The sequence below is a fragment of the Myotis davidii genome, unplaced genomic scaffold, assembly GCF_000327345.1.
Source record: "Myotis davidii unplaced genomic scaffold, ASM32734v1 scaffold600, whole genome shotgun sequence".
In the NCBI taxonomy this organism is placed as follows: domain Eukaryota; kingdom Metazoa; phylum Chordata; class Mammalia; order Chiroptera; family Vespertilionidae; genus Myotis; species Myotis davidii.
Genome location: NW_006291976.1, coordinates 59,640 through 80,522, shown reverse-complemented (window position 1 = coordinate 80,522; position 20,883 = coordinate 59,640). Strand labels below are relative to the sequence as shown.

At 39.0% G+C, this 20,883-nt stretch overlaps 1 protein-coding gene across 2 annotated transcripts in view; it reads left to right on the top strand.

Moving 5' to 3' along the window:
* The window catches only part of ELMOD1 (ELMO/CED-12 domain containing 1), a 44,028-nt gene that overhangs the window by 11,540 nt on the left and 11,605 nt on the right, over positions 1-20,883 (top strand). Inside the window, exons 2-8 of one of the 2 annotated variants that reach the window (XM_006765337.2) lie at positions 3,069-3,214; positions 3,346-3,374; positions 4,898-4,995; positions 8,878-9,007; positions 14,754-14,887; positions 17,264-17,332; positions 18,087-18,110. In XM_006765337.2, coding sequence (XP_006765400.1) covers positions 3,069-3,214; positions 3,346-3,374; positions 4,898-4,995; positions 8,878-9,007; positions 14,754-14,887; positions 17,264-17,332; positions 18,087-18,110 — 630 coding nt within the window. The remainder of the gene's footprint in view (positions 1-3,068; positions 3,215-3,345; positions 3,375-4,897; positions 4,996-8,877; positions 9,008-14,753; positions 14,888-17,263; positions 17,333-18,086; positions 18,111-20,883) is intronic. The other variant, XM_006765338.2, reaches the window with a different exon arrangement.

Genomic DNA, 20,883 nt, shown 5'->3' with positions numbered 1-20,883 from the left:
AGTGATGCAGCGTCTCTAACCCCTCCCTGAAGTTTTCCACTGCGTTCTCTTGACTTTGACAGCGTCAGCATCCTCAGGGGAGTTGAAAAAAAAAAAAGATAAAAGCAAATAGAATACTGTGTCTTTTCTCTTCTTTTATGTAAGGCTATCTTCATGCAAAACAGTTCCCCAGGCACATTTTTCTCATATACAAAGAGGCCAAGGGGTTATAAGTCACTCTATATCTGGATACTTTCTGCCACCTGGGATGACACTTCGAGGTCTCAAGCACACCTTTGTATAGATCTGCTGGAGAAGTTGTAGGGGGAAAGCTTTCTGCAGTTCACTGTGAGCTGTTATAGGCTCTGGTGGCTGTACCCTAAGTAGGGTGAGTACAGGGGTTCACCTTAAATAGTAATCAGAACTCTCTTCTCTAGGAAGAATTAGCCCCCCAAGAACCTGATTATCATGGAGTCCTGACACGGACTTAAAAGACTTCATTTGAGGAGCTGGCCCACACTCTAGGCAAAATAGATCTTGGAACATCCTATATAATAAAAGCCTAATATGCTAAGTGCCTGGTCATCCATTCAACCAATCAAAGCATAATATTCTAATGATATGCTAAAGCCCTTCAACTGCTCGCTATGACGTGCACTGACCACCAGGAGGCAGATGCTCCAACTGGTAGGTTAGCTTGCTGCTGGGGTTCAGCGGATCAGAACTGAGTGAGATGAGCCAGACACGCCCTGGAGCCCTTTTGCGTTCCCTCCCCAGCTGGCCAACCTCCTGCGTCCCTCCCCGGCCCTGATCGTGCACCCGTGGGGTCCCTTGGCCTAGCCTGTGCCCTCTCGCAATCCAGGACCCCTTGGGGGATGCTGGAGATCCGGTTTTGGCCCAATCATGCAGGCCAGGCCAAGGGACCCCACTGGTGCATGAATTTGGGCACCGGGGCTTTGGTAGTTAACTAAAACAGTTGCATTTCAGACTTCACAACACAGTAAATTCATTTTTTGTCTTTTAGCAGAATCTGACTCCCCATATAAATTTTATATGCACTTTTATAATGGCTTTGGTGATAATTTTATACACTTTAATTGTTTTTGCAACTTTATAAAAATTAAAGTAACATATACTTCTTATAGAAAAAAATGAAAATATACTTAACCAAAACAGAAAATAAAAATTACTCACAATTTTATTATCCAGAAATACCATTGTTAACAATTTTGTTGTGTATCCTGCCATTCTTTTTCTTCTTATTTATACATCATCCTTAAACATTTTTGTTTACTTTTTAAATAAAATATAGGTCATCCCATACCAATGCCTTTCTAACTTCTTTTTATTTGATAAGCATATTATGATCATTTTCTCATATTATTAGACATTCTAGAACATACTTTTATTGCCTACAGAGGATTCCATTTTGTTATTTTAGTGTAGCAGTTTAGTTTCTTCTACTGTTTCCTCCATCTCCTTTACATTTATATGATACTAGAGGCCCGATGCACGAAAATTGTGCAAGAGGCTCGGCCCTCGCAGCCCCGGCTTCGTCCGGAAGGTCGTTCTGCAGTTCAGCCATCCAGTCTAATTAGCATATTATGCTTTTATTATTATAAATAGATCCTATGCTTTTGTTGAAGTTAGCCTTTGGAAATTTTTATTTTTAACACAGGCTGTTCAAGATACTGGGGCCAGAGCAATTTGAACAAAGGGAAACTTGCTCCAGGTGTTGGTTCATATTCAGGGATGAATCACATCATTGAGGCTATTGGTTAACTACTCTAATTTATCTGAATGATCCTGGATCACCTTATGTTAGAACTGGAGGGAATTAGTGAATATTGCAGATGAACCATCTTTTAGACATGCCACTATTAGGAAGTAATAGAAATATTCCTGCCTACTAGGAGCACATAATATTAATAGAAGATGATTGACTATAACTTTCTGGCTGTGAGTCCTCTTTATTTCTATAGCTCGAGTCATTTTGAGACTTTGAACAGTACCGTGACGTAATAGGCACCTAAAATATTAAAAATAAAAGTCAGCATAAAACACAAATTCACCTGCCAGAGACATTGTACGTTACTTCATAGTCTGCTGAGGTATTATTAGAGATAGGGTGTGCAATTAAGGAAACTTTATTTAGCAGGGATCAAGAACAAACTTGTCATAAGGTAGAGTTCGGGGGAGGTTTAAATCAGAGGACATTGGAGAACCAAAAGTCAGCACGCTTGTTCAGTGACCTGATCAGGCCCTTCTGGCAAGTTCAAAAAGTGTTGGGATTGGTCAGCAGAGAGGACAGGTAGCCACACAACCAGGTCCTCAAGGGGGACAGCAGTACCTAAAGCAGTGGTTCTCAACCTTCTGGCCCTTTAAATACAGTTCCTCATGTTGTGACCCAACCATAAAATTATTTTCGTTGCTACTTCATAACTGTCATATTGCTACTGTTATGAACCGTAATGTAAATATCTGATATGCAGGATGGTCTTAGGCGACCCCTGTGAAAGGGTTGTTCGACCGCCAAAGGGGTTGTGACCCACAGGTTGAGAACCGCTGACCTAAAGGAAAGCAGAGGGAAGGAGAAAAGAATGTAAACAGGGAAGAAATAAAGTAGTGGCCAAAAGGGGCAGTGAGGATGGGCTGGAGATGATCCAGGCAAGCTGAGCGGCTCTGTCTACAGACGCAGGCGAGGGGAGTTGCCAGGACCTGTTCTTTCCCGTTGTCTAAGGGAGAGACCATCTCTGGGTCCTGGTTATTTTAAAATGTGCTGATTTATTTAAAAATGTTTTTAAGTGCCTTGTGCTCAGGTAGTTGGAATATCAAATTTGCTAGAACAGGTCTTTCTGGAGTTGCTTGCAGTCATAGTAAGTGTGTCCTCACAGACTGGGCTTCCCTCCCAAGGGCGGGTTTGTAGCTACCTCAAATAACATAACGTGGGATTAGACAAATGAAGTAAACTGGTGAACCCAGACGTCTAATGGCTGATTTTCCTCTGGGCTTCTTTTCTCGCTGGTGGTGGCCGCTTCCTATTCTCTTCCAGAGTCCTAGCGGAAGGTGCTATCTTTTGTCTTTGACAGAATGTTGATCCAGGTGTGCCTGTATTTTTACTGCACGTTTCTGTGGCGCTGCCTGAAATTTGTCATGAGGAAGCTGACCGGAAGATGTGAACTGCAGCGGATCTGTTACAATACCAAGCCTGGAGCTTCTAGAACCATGAAGATCGGTAAGCATGAGACAGAGAAGTAAGCAGAATGTAGGTTTGGTGTGACTGAGGGTGGTATAGCTCAGAACAGTAATTTTAAACCACTTGCAAAGGGTAATTTTTAATCACTTTTAAAATTATCTCTTTTATAGAAACATCATTGAGAGGCTCAAAAAGTAAGGTAAGTAAAATTGTTGCTATATTTTTCAGCAACTTTTCACTTGGAAGCTCAGATCCATAATCAAAAAGTAAAAGTTTGAAGAAACAAAATATACCATTATCTATAAAAACTAACAAAAACTGAGAAGAGAGAATTGCCTTTACTTTTAACATGAAAGTAGCCACTGTATGTGAATTTTAAGGCAGATGTAAGGTGCACTTTTTACTTTATTGTCAAATTCATCTTTTTTTTATACCTCTTCCAAAATCATAAAATAACTTGAAAATGGGAGCAGCATTAACTCTCTTGTGTTAATATCCAAATCATTTAACTCTGCTCAAGATTCTCCAAGAAAATCAAAGTCACTATTCCAGTGTTTATAGCACATAGTTAAGTATCCACATAAGAAAGAAAATTGGTTCTTTTTTTCTCAAGATTCTTGAATATTATTATTTAACTAGAGACCTGGTGCGTGAAAATTCATGCACTGGGGGAGTCCCTCAGCCTGGCCTGCTCACAGTCTGGGAGCCCTCAGGGGCGGGAGGCACCTGTCCATCAGGGGAAGGCGACCCCCCCACATCACACCTCTGCTGCTGCCACTGCTGGCAGCGCAAGCCTTGGGTGGCCCTGGTTACCTGAGCCTCGGGCGGCCCTGGGTGACTGGGCAGCCGACATCTGAGGCTTGCCTTCTCCTTGGGCCAGCCCTGGGCGGCTGGGGGGGCTGAGAGTGGGTTCAGCCACACCATGCGCCTGCTCCCACCTCCGGCTGGGCTGAAAGGACTGTGGGACTCCAGTGGGGCTGAGGGGACTGGGTGCTGCCATCTTGTAGCTATGGGCCTCACCACCTTTGTGATGGTATGACGGTCAATTTGCATATTCCATCTTTATTAGATAGGGCTAGAAGCCTGGTGCATGGATTCGTACATGGGTGGGGTCCCTCGGCCTGGCCGGCTGTTGGGGCCAATCGGGGCCACAGGAGTTTGGCTGGCGAGGGGAAGGGGCTGCGGGAGGTTGGCCAGTTGTGGGAGGTTGCTGTGGGAGCGCACTGACCTGCATTGAGCTCCTGCATTGAGCGTCTGCCCCCTGGTGGTCAGTGCACCTCATATGACCGGTCATTCAGTCGTTCGGCTGCTTAGGCTTTTATATATATAGATTTTGGTATTTAAGACTATGTCCCCCTTTGTACTTCTCTCAATTGTAGACATAGTGCCCAGTTACAATAGAAACCAGGTATGTTGAGAGAGAAAATGAAAATAGAATATTTTAATAAGTAATTTAAAACAGTTGAAAATGGTAAAAAAAGAAATACACAACTTACTATTTCTGTTTTATGTTATTACCTTAATCAGGAAAAGTATACTACCCCCATCATGAAAATGTCAAATTCACTAGAATTCAAGTACTAAATCAATTTTTTCTTTAAGTTTAGTTTACGTTAGTATCTTCAAGGACAAGCTTTAAACAAATACCTGAAGCCCCTAAATAAATCCTGCTTAAGCCACTGGTGTTCATGACAAGGGAAATGATTGAAACATGTTTTCTAGCTGTTGCAGACTTCAGTGAGTGTTCACCTTGATGCTATTGAAAAAACTATCGAAGACATCATGGAACTGAAAAAAATTAACCCTGATATAAATCCACAGTAAGAATTATGCTTATTATTTTGTATATATATAGAACACAAGTCATGGCTTCATATTCATCATTTCTATAGCATGCTTGCTTGCTCTATCTATCTACTTACTAGTACCTATCTCTCTCTTCACCTCCCCAACCCCCAATCATTTCTAATGTTTTGAATTTCAGATGAAAAATAAAGAAAAAGGTGCCATTTCCATATTTGTAAATAGCAGCAACCTTGTACTTTGTTGTGATTTATGCTTATGCTTTGAGATGCAATGAGTGTAGGAAATATGATGGATGCTTCTGGTATCAGCTGAAATAAATGGGGCCCATTCATCAAGCCATTCCATGCAATGCCCATGTTTTACAGTGCAGTCCAAGTTTAAATTGTAAATGTGCCTGATCCAATTCTGCTCCGTCAGTTCATGACAGGCTGAAAATCCAGAGACAGTCCCTACCTGCTTGTCAAAAGGACAGGCATGAATACCTTGATTTTAGCCCAGTGAGTCCTGTAGAAGACTTCTGACCTTACAGTTTAAAACCAAGGGGGCGGGGAGTGTGGAGGGCATGTGTGGGAGGAAGAGATAGTTTTTGTAAGAAGATGTTCGAACTTTGTAATTTATTCATCTCATCTTGGAAGTATTAAAATGCATTTGGCAATGTACATGACATTTAAAATTAGCTTTATATATTCCACTGGGAACAGAAATTTTTCAGTGAAAAAAAAAATGAGCTAAAGATATTGGGTAGAGTAAATTCTGCATGCAGATATATTTAGAGACAGTTTAGGCAGGTAACAATCAAGCTGTCTTTTAGATATGCATGAGAACTTCAGATGTTGTCCCTGAGAAAGGCTTTTCATTGCCAGCGACAGGGAGCTGTAGTCAAGGGAATTTCAGAGTGCACTTTGCATATGTCTGTCTCTTGGAGGGATTCTAAGTGCCAGCTAATTGGGGCTCATCACAAAACTCCCATTTCCACGTGGGCTCCGTACCATTCTTCTGCAGACACCAGCTAATTAGCTGCCTTTTTCTTATTCAGCCATTAAAGGTGGTTTAATTATGCAGTAAATGTCTTTTTGAAACCTTTTGACATATATTTTATATCTCTGGGAAGGTGATAATAAGACAATTTATTTTAAATTACGTTGAACAAAAAAAAAATGTAAGACTACCATTAGGCATGAGGGATATACTAGACCTATAATCACATTTAGAGGTTGGATTAGATTTAATAGCAAATCTTTTCTGTCTCTTCTATGAAAGATACATGTTTCACTAAGAAGCATTTCCTTGCCATCTGTTCTTTTGATTTCCTTTAGGAAACAAAAACCTTATAGGTAGGAGATTGTGTTTTTACACCTCAGTATGGATTTTGCTACTTTTTCCCCCCATAGATAGACATTGACAAAATGTGATTTTTAAAATTTAAATACTTTTCTGGGAAAAAATCAAGAAATAGAGAGGGCTAGGGGAAATATTTTATAATTTATCAAGTCATTACTACTATTAACCTCCCTTTGGTTTTTGTTTTGTTTTTGTTAATCCTCACTTTTTCTACTGATTTTTAGAAAGAGTGGAGGGGAGGGAGGGAGGAAGAGAGAGAAAGAGAGAAATATTGATGTGAGAGAGACACATAGATTGGTTGCCTTCTGCATAGTGCATGACTGGGGCCAAGGATCAAACCTCCAACTCAGGTACCTGCAGGAATCGAACCCATGACCTTTCGGCGCACAGGCCCATACTCTAACCACTTAGGCACACTGGCCAGGGCCTCCTCACTTTCTTTTAAATATTTGTTTTAATTACATTTTTTCAGGTGCTGCTTAAGCTGCTGTTAAGAATCACTACAGTAAAAATTGAATTGTCTTCTCTGGTGGCCTCTTCTTTAATTTCTCCCACTCTTTTCTTTCCTTCAAAATTAACTCTTTCAGTCCTGTGTTGGTTTCCTGGGTGCCCAGTGCCACTGTTCACTTTTCCTATATTAAGATATCTGATTTGGTTTTTTTGTCCTATGATAACAAGGGTCATTTAATTGAACATTCAGTTTTATTTAAGTTTAGCATTCTGGGTTATCTTACATTGTCCTTTATATTTGGAGTAAGTATATAATTTTAAAACATAATTATCTATTGCCCCCAACTTTAGTCTTAACTTTCTATACATCTTATTCCCCTCCCCCCAAAAAGATAATGATAACATTGTCATCATGATTATAATGACTACCACGAGAACAAAAATGTTCAAATTTAGTGAGTGAATTAGGAGTAGGAGTATACCAAAGAGTAACTCTTGGGTTAAATCATAAGAAGTTGCCAACGTTCAACTATTTTAACCCAAAAGCTAAATGACTGTAAAGAATTTAACAGGAATACGTCAACGTGAAATACCACTTTTAGATTTAAAATGCCATCAAATGAATGTAGGAGAGTAACTTATGTGACAGTAGTTTATATGAAAAAATAATCTTTGTGATTAGTTAGCCATCTGTTTAATAAGCTTGCAGTGTTTTGTGACTGCTTAAAGAGACCCTATTTTACCTCCTAGGTCAGTGGTCAGCAAACTGTGGCTTACGAGCCACATGCAGCTCTTTGGCCCCTTGAGTGTGGCTCTTCCTAAGCCTTAGGAATACTCTAATTAAGTTAATAACAATGTTCCTACCTATATAGTTTAAGTTTAAAAAATTTGGCTCTCAAAAGAAATTTCAATCATTGTACTGTTGATACTTGGCTCTGTTGACTAATGAGTTTGCCGACCACTGTCCTAGGTTGTAGAAGAGAAAAGCAGCATTCAGATCACAGGAAGTAATGATTGTGTATTACACTTGCCAGACTGTTTTCTGTTCCGGTGATATGTTGTCATGGGCTGTTAAACAGTGTACATTCAGAGAAGACTGAGCAAGATCGTAACACCTGAAAACCATGTCACATGAGAAGGAATTAAAGGAACAGGAAATTTTTTTAAACACTGCAGGTGTGACTGAAGAAAGAGTCACTATCTCAAAACAAAGGTGGGGGAAAGGTGGAAATACATTTGCTCAGAGAACAGAGTTTGAACCACTTGGTAACAAGGAAAACAGATTCTGTTTCAGCCTAAAGAAAAGTGTTTTCGCAACTAGAGAAGTCAGGATGAAATGGCAAATCTTGTAAAATAGTGAGTTCTTACTCTTGGCATTGCCTATCTGTTAAGAATGCTCCCAAGCAGAGGTGTTTTGAATTTTTTTTTTTTACTCCTAAGCCATTGAGGGCTATTTCTCCCTCTGAGTCTGTGCACACACACACACACACACACACACCCTTCTGAAGTGTTCTGATATACCCACCTAGTGGGGATTAAATGATCCCCAGGAACCCATTATAACCTATATTTTCTGCATGTCACTTACAAATCACCTGCATCAAGAACTCCCTAGGCGGCTTGGCTCAGTGGACAGCGTCGGGCAGACTGTAGGGCTGTGGATTTGATTCCGGCCAAGGGCACCTACCTCGTTTGTAGGCTTGATCCGCAGTAGAGGCAAGTGCAGGAGACAACCAATCGATGTGCCTCTCGCACATTGCTGTTTCTCTCTCTGTCTCTCCACCTCCCTCCCACTCTCTCTAAAAATCAATGGGAAAATATTCTTGGGTGAGGATTAAGAACAAAAAATCCCTTGTTTCTTAAGCCGCATTGTTGCAACATAACATAAGGAAAGGCCAGAATTCGAGGTAAGTTTTAGCCAAGTTTTACAACTGTCCACGCAGATGCAGTAAGAAACTGTGCTTCCATTAGACAGATGCTATTTGGGCAGTTCCCTAGATATGAGAGAAATAGGACAAGTCCTGCTGTGATTACATCAAGTGAACAAATGCCAACGTACGTTATGCTTTTCTTCATGTGTGTTTCTTCCTTTGTGAACACCACAGGCTGGGAATCTCTCTCCAGGCTTGCCTCCTGCAGATCGTCGGCTACAGAAACCTTATTGCAGATGTGGAAAAGCTGCGCAGAGAGCCCTATGATTCCGATAACCCCCAACACGAGGAAATGCTTCTGAAGGTCAGTCCTCAAACACATTGCCGGCCCTCACCTCGGCCAGCTCATGTGTGCTAAGCGCCTGCACTGCGATAGGCACTTTATCCTAAAAAGCATCTATATTCAGGAGTGAATTTAGAAAACATTTCAGATGAGTAGCTCTAAAGGTTGGTTTACAATTTTTTGTCTTGATTTCTTAACTTAAAATTCAGTGCTTTGGAGCAGCATCTTATTATGTTCCATAGTACACCATCCGATCATGTAAGAGTCTCAGGGTTTTGCTCTGACAGCCAGAAGTAATCTTTTTAATTGCATATTAGTCTCCCAGCAATTTTAACACACCAGATATAAACCCTCACCTCCTCTTCTAATAGTCTCCACGTTACATGAATAAATAATCATCATGAAGGCCTTGGGTAATTTCCCAAGAGGGCTATTGCTGAATCAGAAACCAACCTCATCTTCTTTGATGTCTACTAAAAGTCATAAATGGAAATCCCAGGACACTCTTTGATGATTGCTGTTTCTCCTGTTGGCTTTCAACACAGTTAAACAATCTAAACTTGAGCTCAGTGTGAAAGCCCACAGAAAACACCTCTGATGCTTTCTCAGATTACAGGAGAAAATTGGCTTTACACCTAAATTCTCACATGATTTTTCCAATGAAAAATTTACCTCCAACATCTGAACCAGCAAGAAGAGTAGCTTTACCAACCAGTTCAGTGCCCAGGTCTTATTCATCTTTGTGCACCTATGTCCAGAGCAGTGCCTAAAATTCAAAAAGGCAGTAACAAAACTGGAAGAAAATATTTGTTTAGCTGCCCTAACTTTATTTTATTTAAAAATGTCAATAAAAGATGTAATTTTAAAAGTGTATCCTGTTGTGGATTTGTGTGAAAGGACTAAGTACTTAAATAGATCACTCATTGGCCTCTACTAATTAGTGCCAGATCTGATGTGAATCGTTAAACATTAAAGAAGCCTCATTCTTAGCAATAGTTTTTCTCCTTTCCTTTCGCTTCTGTTTAATTTTAGCTAAGCCACTGACTGAGCTTCATCCCCTTTTATTGCCTTATTTTTTCCATTTCTGATCAAAGAAGTTGAGTTCAATAAAATGATTTCAAGGTGGAAAATAAGAGGTGAAGGTAAGAGAAATGGGGTGATATAATTAATACACCAGCCACAACCACCTGAACAATTCATTTGAGTGGCTGAGATGCCCACTGAACCAATGGAATTTGAGTACTTGCTATGTACCATCTTAGCTGATCTGTTGTCTCTGTGCTGGCACATACTAGTCAGTATGGGTGAATGCATGAATTATTGTAGTTCATTAGATTCACGTCAGAAACTTTTGTGATATGGCTTATCTGTGGTCCGGATTTCAGTGTGTATGTGTCACCATTTTTTATTGCCACCATTATAAGATGTAAGGAAAGTGGTGGCTGTTCCCTTTACTTTAGAGGTGAGCAAACTACAATCATTTTAGTTCAGGTTCTGGTTCACACAGGGCATTACACAGCCAGGACCGTCCACTATTGTGTTAGGCCCCTGGTCGGCAAACTGCGGCTTGTGAGCCACATGTGGCTCTTTGGTCCCTTGAGTGTGGATCTTCCTAAGCCCTAGGAGTACCCTAATTAAGTTCATAACAATGTACCTACGTATATAGTTTAAGTTTAAAAAAATTGGCTCTCAAAAGAAATTTCAATCGTTGTACTGTTGATATTTGGCTCTGTGGACTGATGAGTTCGCCAACCACTGTGTTAGGCAATTTGAGGAGAGGCATCCTTTCTATTCTTAAGTGGCTTGCAATCTAATTAGAGAAATACTATGCATTTACAAAAATCACTACATCTTACTGTAGAGCTCCCCGCAAATACCTCTCCAGAGTTTTCCATGCCCATGGCCTTATTCTAGCCATTATCTCCAATTGGGCCAGTAACACTTCCTCCCTCCCGTCTCCTTAAATACTGTTGGAGGGATTACCTAGTCATGTCATTCTCTAGGTTAAAAACTTCAGGTTCCCTGGGTCCAACTGTAGAAATCCCATGCACCTTAGCATGCATTTGGGACCCTTTCTGATTTATTTCTTCAAGCTATCTTTCCTGTATCCGTCACAGACAGCGCATTTCTGCCATGCTCTGCCACTCACTCTGACCCAGATGGTTGTGCCATCCCCTGTGCCCACGTATGTGCTCATGCTGTTCCCTCTGTTACCCATTATTTTTACAGCAGAAGTTGCTTAATTTTTTAAGACCTTATTTATTGAATTTAGACATCTTTTCTATCCTCCTCAAGCAAACTTAGGAATGGGGTCTCTATTTCCCTCTTCAGTTTATTCAAATTGCAAGTATGATAGTAACAAAATCAGTAATAATAAAACATTCATTGAGTGTTTTAGTATGTGCCAGTCATATAGGTAAGTGTCACAACCTTTTGGTGAGATATAGGTATTATCCCCATTTTTCAGGTGAGGAAACTGAGTCTGGGCAGTTAGATGACTGCCCAGCTCACCCAGTTAGAAAGGGCTCTACACTACTGTACTGTACTACCTCTCAAGGGGGGGCACCATGTCATGTTCCCATTTGTATTTCCAGAGACAGGCCCATGGTTTGTGTTTTACTGACTGAGCTTAGGGTTCTTCATCTTTAAAAATGAGTAATAATACCCTTCTTACCTACTTTATAAAATTGTTTGGAGCAAGGGTCAGCAAATCTGGCTAGCCATCCATTTTTGTAAATTAAGTTCTGTTGGAACACATCCATTCATTCACTTATGCATTGTCTGTGGCCACTTTTGTACTGCAGTGGCAAAATTAAGTAGTTGTAGCAGTGACCGTGTGGCCTCCAAAGCCTAAAGAATTTACTCTCTGGCTCTCTATAGACAAACTTAGCTGACTCCTGGTTTAGGAGTTTTAATATATTGCTACTTTGTGTAAGTGCTTTGATTTTTAAGCATGGGAGACCGTTATCACTGTTTCTACTTAAAGAATAAAAAGAAAAACCTGGATTTTATGATCATTTAAACATAGGCTGGAATGAAACTGAATAATATCACATTATACTAGTATTCATATGGTACTGTCCATGTGAATTATTCACATGGACATTTTTATTAAACATTTTAAACCAAATTAATAATAAAGGCAAAGTTTTAGGGGGATTCATGACTTAATAGAAAAAATATAACCCTGAATTAAAAGATGCTGTCCTAATGGGAAGAGAGAGTCTCACGGTGGAAAGCTGCTTTTGAATGAATGGCCCTGCCCTGCAGAGACCTGAGACGAGGCAGACGTGTTCAAATACACTTGCATAAAGGCTCCGTGCAGAGAACAGAATTAAAAGAACATGGGCCTTGGTGGGTATTAGTCTGATGCAGCATGCAGTTTCCACATGGTAGCTTGTCACCTGCCACTGGAATCACCCTTTTTAGCTCTGGTCTCCTTCACTTGGCAAGTGGCTTTGTAATAACTCCACTCCCAGGAGCACAGTCCCAGGTGCCCACCAGAGGCCCCGACCACGCCACCTCAGTTCAGATTTCCAGTCGGCTTCCAACGTGAAAGAAATAACCTCATTCCCTCAGGGGCACCCTGCCTCTGACCCTCAATTTTTTCAGGGACGGGCCCTTCTATTGGAGGAGAATGCAGTAATTCAAGCATTCTTACAGGAAATATACACATGGTGGCACTCATATAAGTATTTTAGCATAATCAACTTTCACTTACCAAAAAAGTGAGCCTGATTAAAGCAGAAAGGATTAAGAACTTTAATTTAGAACACTTTTTAGCCATTCGTCTTATCTATCTTGATGCATGAAATTATTAAAATGGAATTGCTTTTTAAAGCATTTTATTATTTAAACGTTTACTCCTCCCAAACTGAGTATTCCGCCAATGAGTGAAGTTTATGACTTCAAATGCTTGCTTTTGTTCTTTTATTTCACTCACTTGATGAAACCAGGTACATTTAAACAGTGTAGGGCCCTGAGATCACATCAAATTATTGTCCACATGAATGTGATGAGCTTTACAGTCTGTTTCCTTTTGTTTGTATTTATTTTTCATTGTGGCAGTAATGGTTCCTAAAGGCATTTTTAAAAGAGAACTTCTCTCTCATTTTTCGGTATTCTTGTGAACGCAGAAACATTTTCTGTTTTGATGAATGCAGAGCACTGGCAAGTTCTTATATGGATAAAATAAGAGATTTCTTATACCCATGTTTCATATTTTGCTTTCAAGGATGACATATTTACTTTCTTTCCTCTGAAAATTTTCTCTCACTCTTTAGAGTAAAATTACCTGTGGTGCCTCTAAGATAAAATATTGTATCATTTGAATTACACATCATTATTGATTAGTGCCTAAAATAACTTTGATGGATTGCAACTCTTTTGTTGGTATTTCCTGTGATTGAGCATTGTTTTATACTGTGACAGGCCCTAGCCGGTTTGGCTCAGTGGATACAGCGTCGGCCTATGGACTGAAGGTCCCAGGTTTGATTCTAGCCAAGGGCACATACCCGTGTTGTGAGCTTGATCCCCAGTGTGGAGCCTGCAGGAGGCAGCCAATCCATGATTTTCTCTCATCATTGATGTTTCTATTTCTGTCTCCCTCTCCCTTCCTCTCTGAAATCAATAAAAATATATTTTTAAAAAGATATGTGACAGTTTACTCTAAAGCAAGGAGTTTGTGTATTTCTGTTGTGCTAAAACTTTAAAATCTATATAACATAGAATAAGCCATTTAGAAGTTGAATCATGTTGAAATAGTAATAAGAAAATTCAATATTAGTATCTGTCTCTATAATGAAGATATAAAATATTAATATTGTTACAAATAAGTTTGCTTACATGCCTCTCTATTTATTAGAAAGAACTAATAAAGCATTATATATTTATATAGAGGCACGTGGCTCATGTTCTCAAGTAATGATATGTGTTAAAGGTATCTTTCTACAGAAAGCTTGGAAAAATAGAACTGATTTCTTAAACAGTGTCAAACATAGTGTTTAGAATCTACATTTGCCCATTAATACAAAATTGATTATTGTTGAAACATTTTTAGGTAACTCTTAAACATAATAATATGTTTTGAGAGTTATTCATGAACATTATTGATCTACCTTTATTTAGCTATGTGTATTTACTCTCATATCATTATAGGTGAGCTGTAAGAAATAAAACTCAAGTCCATCCATTTTTCTTTTTGTTAATAATGCTGCTAAAAGTTTGGTGATAACATAGGTTAAGCATTTTCTGAGGGAATGCATGCCCTCAAAATTTTCCCAGCTCTCTCCTCCCCTTTATTCTCTTGTATATTTTTGGAGAACTCCAAACAGCTTGTGTGAGAGATAATATCTGATTAGAAATTAAAGCAGAAATATTTAAAACACTAAAATATAAAAGTACACATTCCACTGCTTTCAAAGGGATGAGATCATTACAGGTCATGCAGCCTCTGGAAAATCCCACCGTATACTCATGAGATGAGAAAGAAAAGGCAAATAACCTATTTGGGTTTTTTATGAAATAGTTTTTACCTCCCAGACTCTCTGAAAAGGTCAAGGGGACCCTCCAGCACTATTCAGACAACACTTTGAGAACTGCTGTCATGGGTAACTGAAAGATGATCAAATCTTTAATTGTTATATATTTGCATGTATTTGACTTTTGCAAAGCTCCTCTTAGTGATGTAGTTTAAAAGATCTGAGCCAATTGGGAAGAATATTTATGTGCATATGTCAAAAAGGCTAATTTTCTTTTTTGTCTCCAGTTATGGAAATTCTTGAAGCCCGATACTCCATTAGCATCTCGAATTTCTAAGCAATGGTGTGAAATTGGTTTCCAAGGTGATGATCCTAAAACGGATTTTCGAGGAATGGGACTTCTGGGACTGTACAATTTGCAGTAAGTAAACAAAGAATGGGCAAGTGTTAGAGCGAGGCTCTGGTCTCCTCAGGCTGAAATGATAAAATTGAGTTATTAGTTCCAAAAGCTACTTCCAAGAAGATTCCAAGAAAATATTCCAGTCCTCTGAGAGATAACTCAGGCTCATGAAAGTTAAAAAGCTACCCTCTTGCCCTAGCCGGTTTGACTCAGTGGGTAGAGCATCAGCCTGCAGACTGAAGGATCCCATATTCGATTCTGGGCAAGGGCACATGCCTGGGTTGTGGGTTTGATTTCCCAGTAGAGGGCGTGCAGGAAGCAGCCGATCAATGACTCTCTCATCATTGATGTTTCTATCTCTCCCTCTCCCTTTCTCTCTGAAATCAATAAAAATGTATTTTTTTAAAAATTTATTTTTTAAAGAAAAGCTACCATCTTACTTTGATCTGGCAAACTAGATGGATTCTTTTAAGCAAATCTCAAATGTATTTATTTAAATTTTTTATTATGAAAAATGTTAAGTATATGTAACAACAGAGAGAAGATTATAAAGAACTCCCCTTATACTAATCGCCCAGATTCAGTAATTATCAAGGTTTTTAAATACTTGTCATATTTGTTTTGGAGGTAGAAGCATGTTAATGAAAATCTTACACTGTTTTTCATTTCACTAAGTTTTTTTTTAAAAAAATGAGTAATTACCTTCCATTGACCCAAATGCCATTATCACATTTATCAAAATTAATAATAATTCCTTAATGTCCTCTATATTTAGCCCATATTCAAAATTCCCAGTTCTCTCAAAAATCTCTTTTTATAGCTGGTCTGTTCCTAACCAATTGTATACAAGATCTCTACATTGTACTTGGTTATTATGTGTCTCCAGTCTTTTTCAGTTGGAGCAGTTTCTCTCCCACTGCCCTCTCTCTCCCTTTGACCCCTCTGCTGTGCTGTTAACTTGTGCAAGTTCCACAGCCAATTGTCCTATAAAATGTCCCATGGTCTAGATTTGCCTGTTTGCATTTACACCCATCCCCTCTGTGTTCTGAAAGTTGCAGGTACTCAGAAAGGCTTCAAGAGGTTCAGGTTCATGTCACGGTGGGAGGCCTGCAGTGTCCCCAGTCTGGTTCCCAGGCTGAGATAGGTCAGAGGCATCACAGTTTGACGGCTGCATCATAAAGTCCCCCACCGACCCTTTATCTAACCATTTCCTCCTTCAGTAGTCTTCACTGAACCAATTAAGTAATTGTGCAAAAAATGATTTTCTAATTCTGTCATTCTACCCACAGTTGTTGGCTGGAATTCTGTAGAGATTCAGTTTCCTTTATCCACTATGGTTATTTGGTTTCTCTAAAATATGGGCAGGACAGATGCTCTAAATAAGTTGCCAATTTTTAGCATGAGGCCTTGGTGCCCTACTTCCCATGTTAGTGATCAAAAAATGTTTGGGGGAGTATCTCTTTACATTTTAAATATTATTTTTAATCCTGGTTTTTATATGTTTACTGTGATTCAATTAATTTTGCTCATTATTTTTTTTCAAGCTTAAATTGAGTCATTTGTGGTCATTCTTTTTCAAGCCAAAGGGAGTCTTTTTAGGCTAGTTCTTACATCCTTTGACACACCCTAAAAGTGAGAATAGTGATATATTTTTTTAAATCCTCATTGAAGATATGTTTTTATTGATTTGAGAGAAAGAGAAAGTGAGAGAACACCAGTGTGAGAGAGAAACATCGATTGGCTGCCTCCCCTACATGAAATTTTCTGAAACAAAATTCAAGAGCTTGTTTTATTCTTTAGAATTATGCAGAAAATGTATTCACATCAAATTAAATAGCATGCTATAGTTTCATTTTCTAGGAAACTTCATTTCCTCCTTTTCCCCAGAACTAAGTTTTATTTTTAACATCTCTAAGCTCTAGAGATTTTCCAATTATTCAGAATTCAAATACTCCATGAATATTCCCCAAGAAAAATGCATTTGAAATGCAACCTGTATCCTTTAGTCTCCTCCTTTCTGTGCCCTTTGTCTGTCGAAGTCCCTCTTCATGTCCCTTCTTCCAGACTTTTCTGCCTTATGAGGGGCCTCTTTCTGCCCCCCTCACCTATCACCCCCTTAATGAGGATATCCTGGGCTCTCTAGGGAATGGCAAAGTTCATAATTAAATTTGCAAACCTACTGTAATCATTCCCAAGTCTATATGAGTATTACAACTACCCTATCATACTGTCATTGTATTGGGAAAATTCTAATCAGGAAAGCTGTTATCTGGAGGAGCTGAAACAGGTAACAATCTTCTGCTAGTGTCCATCTCTGAATTCAAATGGCCTCAAATCGGGTTAAAGGGCATGCATTCAGCAAGTATGGAGTTACGGTTTTCTTCCCTCCAACTGCAGGTATTTTGCGGAAAGGGACTCCACAGCAGCTCAGCAGGTCCTCTCTGACTCTCTTCATCCAAAATGCAGGTAATTTTTGAAAAGGTGGATTAGGCTTTATGGATGAGGTAGAATTAACTTCTTCTCCTACATGGGTCTGTTGATGAACTTGTCAGGAGTCACACCACCGAAAGTGAGGCTTGAAGCTCTTTCAAACAACCCCTTCTGACAGATTCTGAATAGACAGTTAAAACTTCAGGTACTGATTTGCATTAACTCTACATGCAAACGATTATTAAATTAGCTGGCACGAGGTAGAGGCCTTCATTACCATAAGGTTCTGCCTTGCAAATACTATGGAATGACTTGTGTTTTAAAGTGTATTTGCACATTTACATATTTCTCTATATGGTTGACTTAGGGTTTTCTGTGCATAGTGTTTTTGTTGATGTTAAATGGAAATCATAAGCCTGAATCATGCTGTTCTTTGTGAATTAAATGGATATAACCTACCAAAAAATCTTCAGGTACTTATGGGATTGAGGATGTAAAATGGAACCCTAAGAGTGAGATATGTATTTAAAGGGAATGTTATAATCACTGGTGTCCAGGAAGACGGAGGAGGTAGGCATAGGAGGAGAAAGTAGAGTCTGGAAGAAAAAGTTCAGAGACAAGGTGTGTGATGGGGGATTGAAGGGGAGGATGAAAGTCATGAAGTCAGGGACTAACTGAAAAGTCTGGAATTGCTGAGGCTTTTCTTTTTCTTAAATAAAATTCTAGGTTCTAAATTATTTGTACTTTTGTTTACCTTTCTAATTTTTTTTCTTTACCTGATTACATGAAGGGATATCACTAAAGAGGAAATAAGGTATTTTTTTCTTTGCTTTGTGTTTTGTTGCTTTTATTTTCTTTTAGAATAAGTATAGGCAAAAATTTTTAAAGAAATATAAGTTCATGAAAATCTTTCAAAAAGCAAGCATTTTCTATCTTTTAATTTAATATAGTGTATTATATTTTGGCTCTGTGTTAAGGCAAGAAAAACCAGGTTAAACCAACCTGATAGGTAATGTCAAAACCCCTTTCTACAACCATGGCTACACCTGCTTGGAGCAACATTTTGAACACTTCACCTTAAGGCTGACCACCTCTCCACACATGCTCTGACCCCACCCACTCCCAGAGGTGGACGTTTTATGTGGGAATTCTGTGGCACAGAGCAAATTTTCTCTTCTATTAATGCATTTCTCATTTCATTATTACATATAGTAGTTATATATGGTTTAGTTATTCTTATAAGGAGTTCTGCTATTTTGCAGTTGTGGTTTTGTATCACTTTTTCTCCCCAGCATAGCAAGTTCCTTGTTAGTGTTCATGTTTTCTAACTAAATCCTAGGTTTTATCACATCATCCTCAAAATTTAGAAGCAGGTTGACTTTGGGGTTCCCCTCCCCAAAGTACTATTATACTTATTCTAGCTTCTGTTATCTAAGGCTCCTTTAATTATACTATACTTCTCAAATTTATATTTGTGATCTTTCATAAGATTAAATTATTATTTTCTTTTATCTTTACTTTGGGAAACCACTAAGTCACTCAGCTCCTTCTTGATATATTACATGGCTGAAATCGAGCTATGTTGATTTTTAACGACACTGCATGAATTGCCTATTTCTGAGATGCAGAGGCTCTGAGCTCCCTCTAATTAAAATTGACTGCAGTCTGTGTGCAGTGTCAGCTGGCATTCCCAGAGGAGCATCGGCCAGAGGTCCTTGGGAAGAGACAATAAGCTTAAAATACTTTTTGATTAACCATTGCGGGGGGATTAATTTTGTCTGTCAGCCATTCTCAGAGAAAGGCTTTATAGTTTTACTTCCCACGTCAGCATCAGAAAGGAAGTATTTGAGGGTTTGTGTGATTAAGAAGACACTAGCATGTGCCTGTGTGTGCACACATAGGGCATGTACATAAAACTACAATGCTTTGTCCCTCAAGCTACAATAAAATTGTTCAAATATGGATCACTTCAAATTGATGGTAAATTTTACTGGATACAAGCCAGAATGTTTTGCAAATGTTACTGTCCTTCACTGATATTTGAAAAAAATATATATAGGGTGCCCCCCACACAATGTGTACACATACTTTGAGTAATTATAAAGGCAGTGTTTATTAAAATACATTTTATTTTCAGAATTGAGCTATCAACTCTTAAAGTGTGCATACATTTTTTGAGACACCCTGTATATCGACCAGTGTGATAGCAACATGGGTTCTGTCAGGCCCTAAATATCTCAGGTTTTCAGCAGGGAGAAGCCGATAGATACTCAGACAAACTGTCTCCTGTCTGTCCGTCAGCAAGCATTAGACACCACTGCTTGTGGGGACATCCATCCAGCAAATCCTGAAGTAACTTGAGGAATAAAAGTAGATTCAAGTTTAAAGGAGAATTTTGACTGTTAGGTTTTGTTTGTTTGTTTGTTTGTTTGTTTGGGGGGGAGGACATGTAGGTGTGCTAGTGTGTGAGTGTGTGAGTGAGTGAGTGAGTGTGTGTGTGTGTTTCCTGAAGAGAAGGATTCATTCTTTTGGGGTCAGGATATCCTACAGGTAATCAAATGAGTTGAGGTTGTTTGGGCTTCTCATATTTTCAATGCAGATAGAGATTTAATAAATATGGAAAAAACTGTGTATTTACAAAGATTTGTTGAAGAGAAAATAGGTGCTTATCAATTCACTTATATAAAGTTTCTTAAATTTCACACATGCCCTAGCTGGTTTGGCTCAATGGATAGAGCATTGACCTGCAGACTGAAAAGTCCCAGGTTCTATTCCGGTCAAAGCACATGCCTGGGTTGTGGGCTCGATCCCCAGTAGGGGGCGTGCAGGAGGCAGCCAATCAATGCTTCTTTCTCATCATTGATGTATCTATCTCTCTCTCCCTCTCCCTTCCTCTCTGAACTCAATAAAAAAAATATTTTTTAAAAATTTCACACACAACTCATTTTAATTTGATATGGGTTTTTTAAGGTAAAAGTGTCCTGATGCCTCTTTGGCTGATTGGTTGCTTTGTTGGCGGGCAGTGACACTTTAAAAAGAGGTGACATTTATTTTCACACGAATTAAAGATAGTTACTTTGGATTATAGGTAGTCATTTACAAGGTAGAAAGTACATATAGATAAATATAAACTTTGCATTGTGTTCTTGTGGTGTTGTGCTGTGTGTATTACATGTGTGTCTTTTAATGTAGTGTTTGCCGTGTACTATATAAAACTCTCTCCTACTTGGAAGCTAAATGTTTATAACTCTAGTTTTAAAATTGTATTTAGTTCCAATGCTAACCACGTTTTAGCGTAAAACACTGAATGAGGTCCCATTAACCACAATGAAGAGTGGATGTGGTTCCTGCCTACAAGATGTTAGCAATACGGAGGGGGTGAGGATTGCTCACACAGTAATAGAATGCAAGGCGGTATTTTCAGAATGCTTCCATGATGGGACCCTTTCTTCAAACAGCCTTGTTCAGAAGCTCAAATTATAAAATGGATTAAAAGTGGAATTGCTATGGCTTAATTGTCCTCGCTTAGCCAGAGGAAATGCCATAGCACTCGTTGAGACAGATTTTTTAAAACCTATGTAGTATTC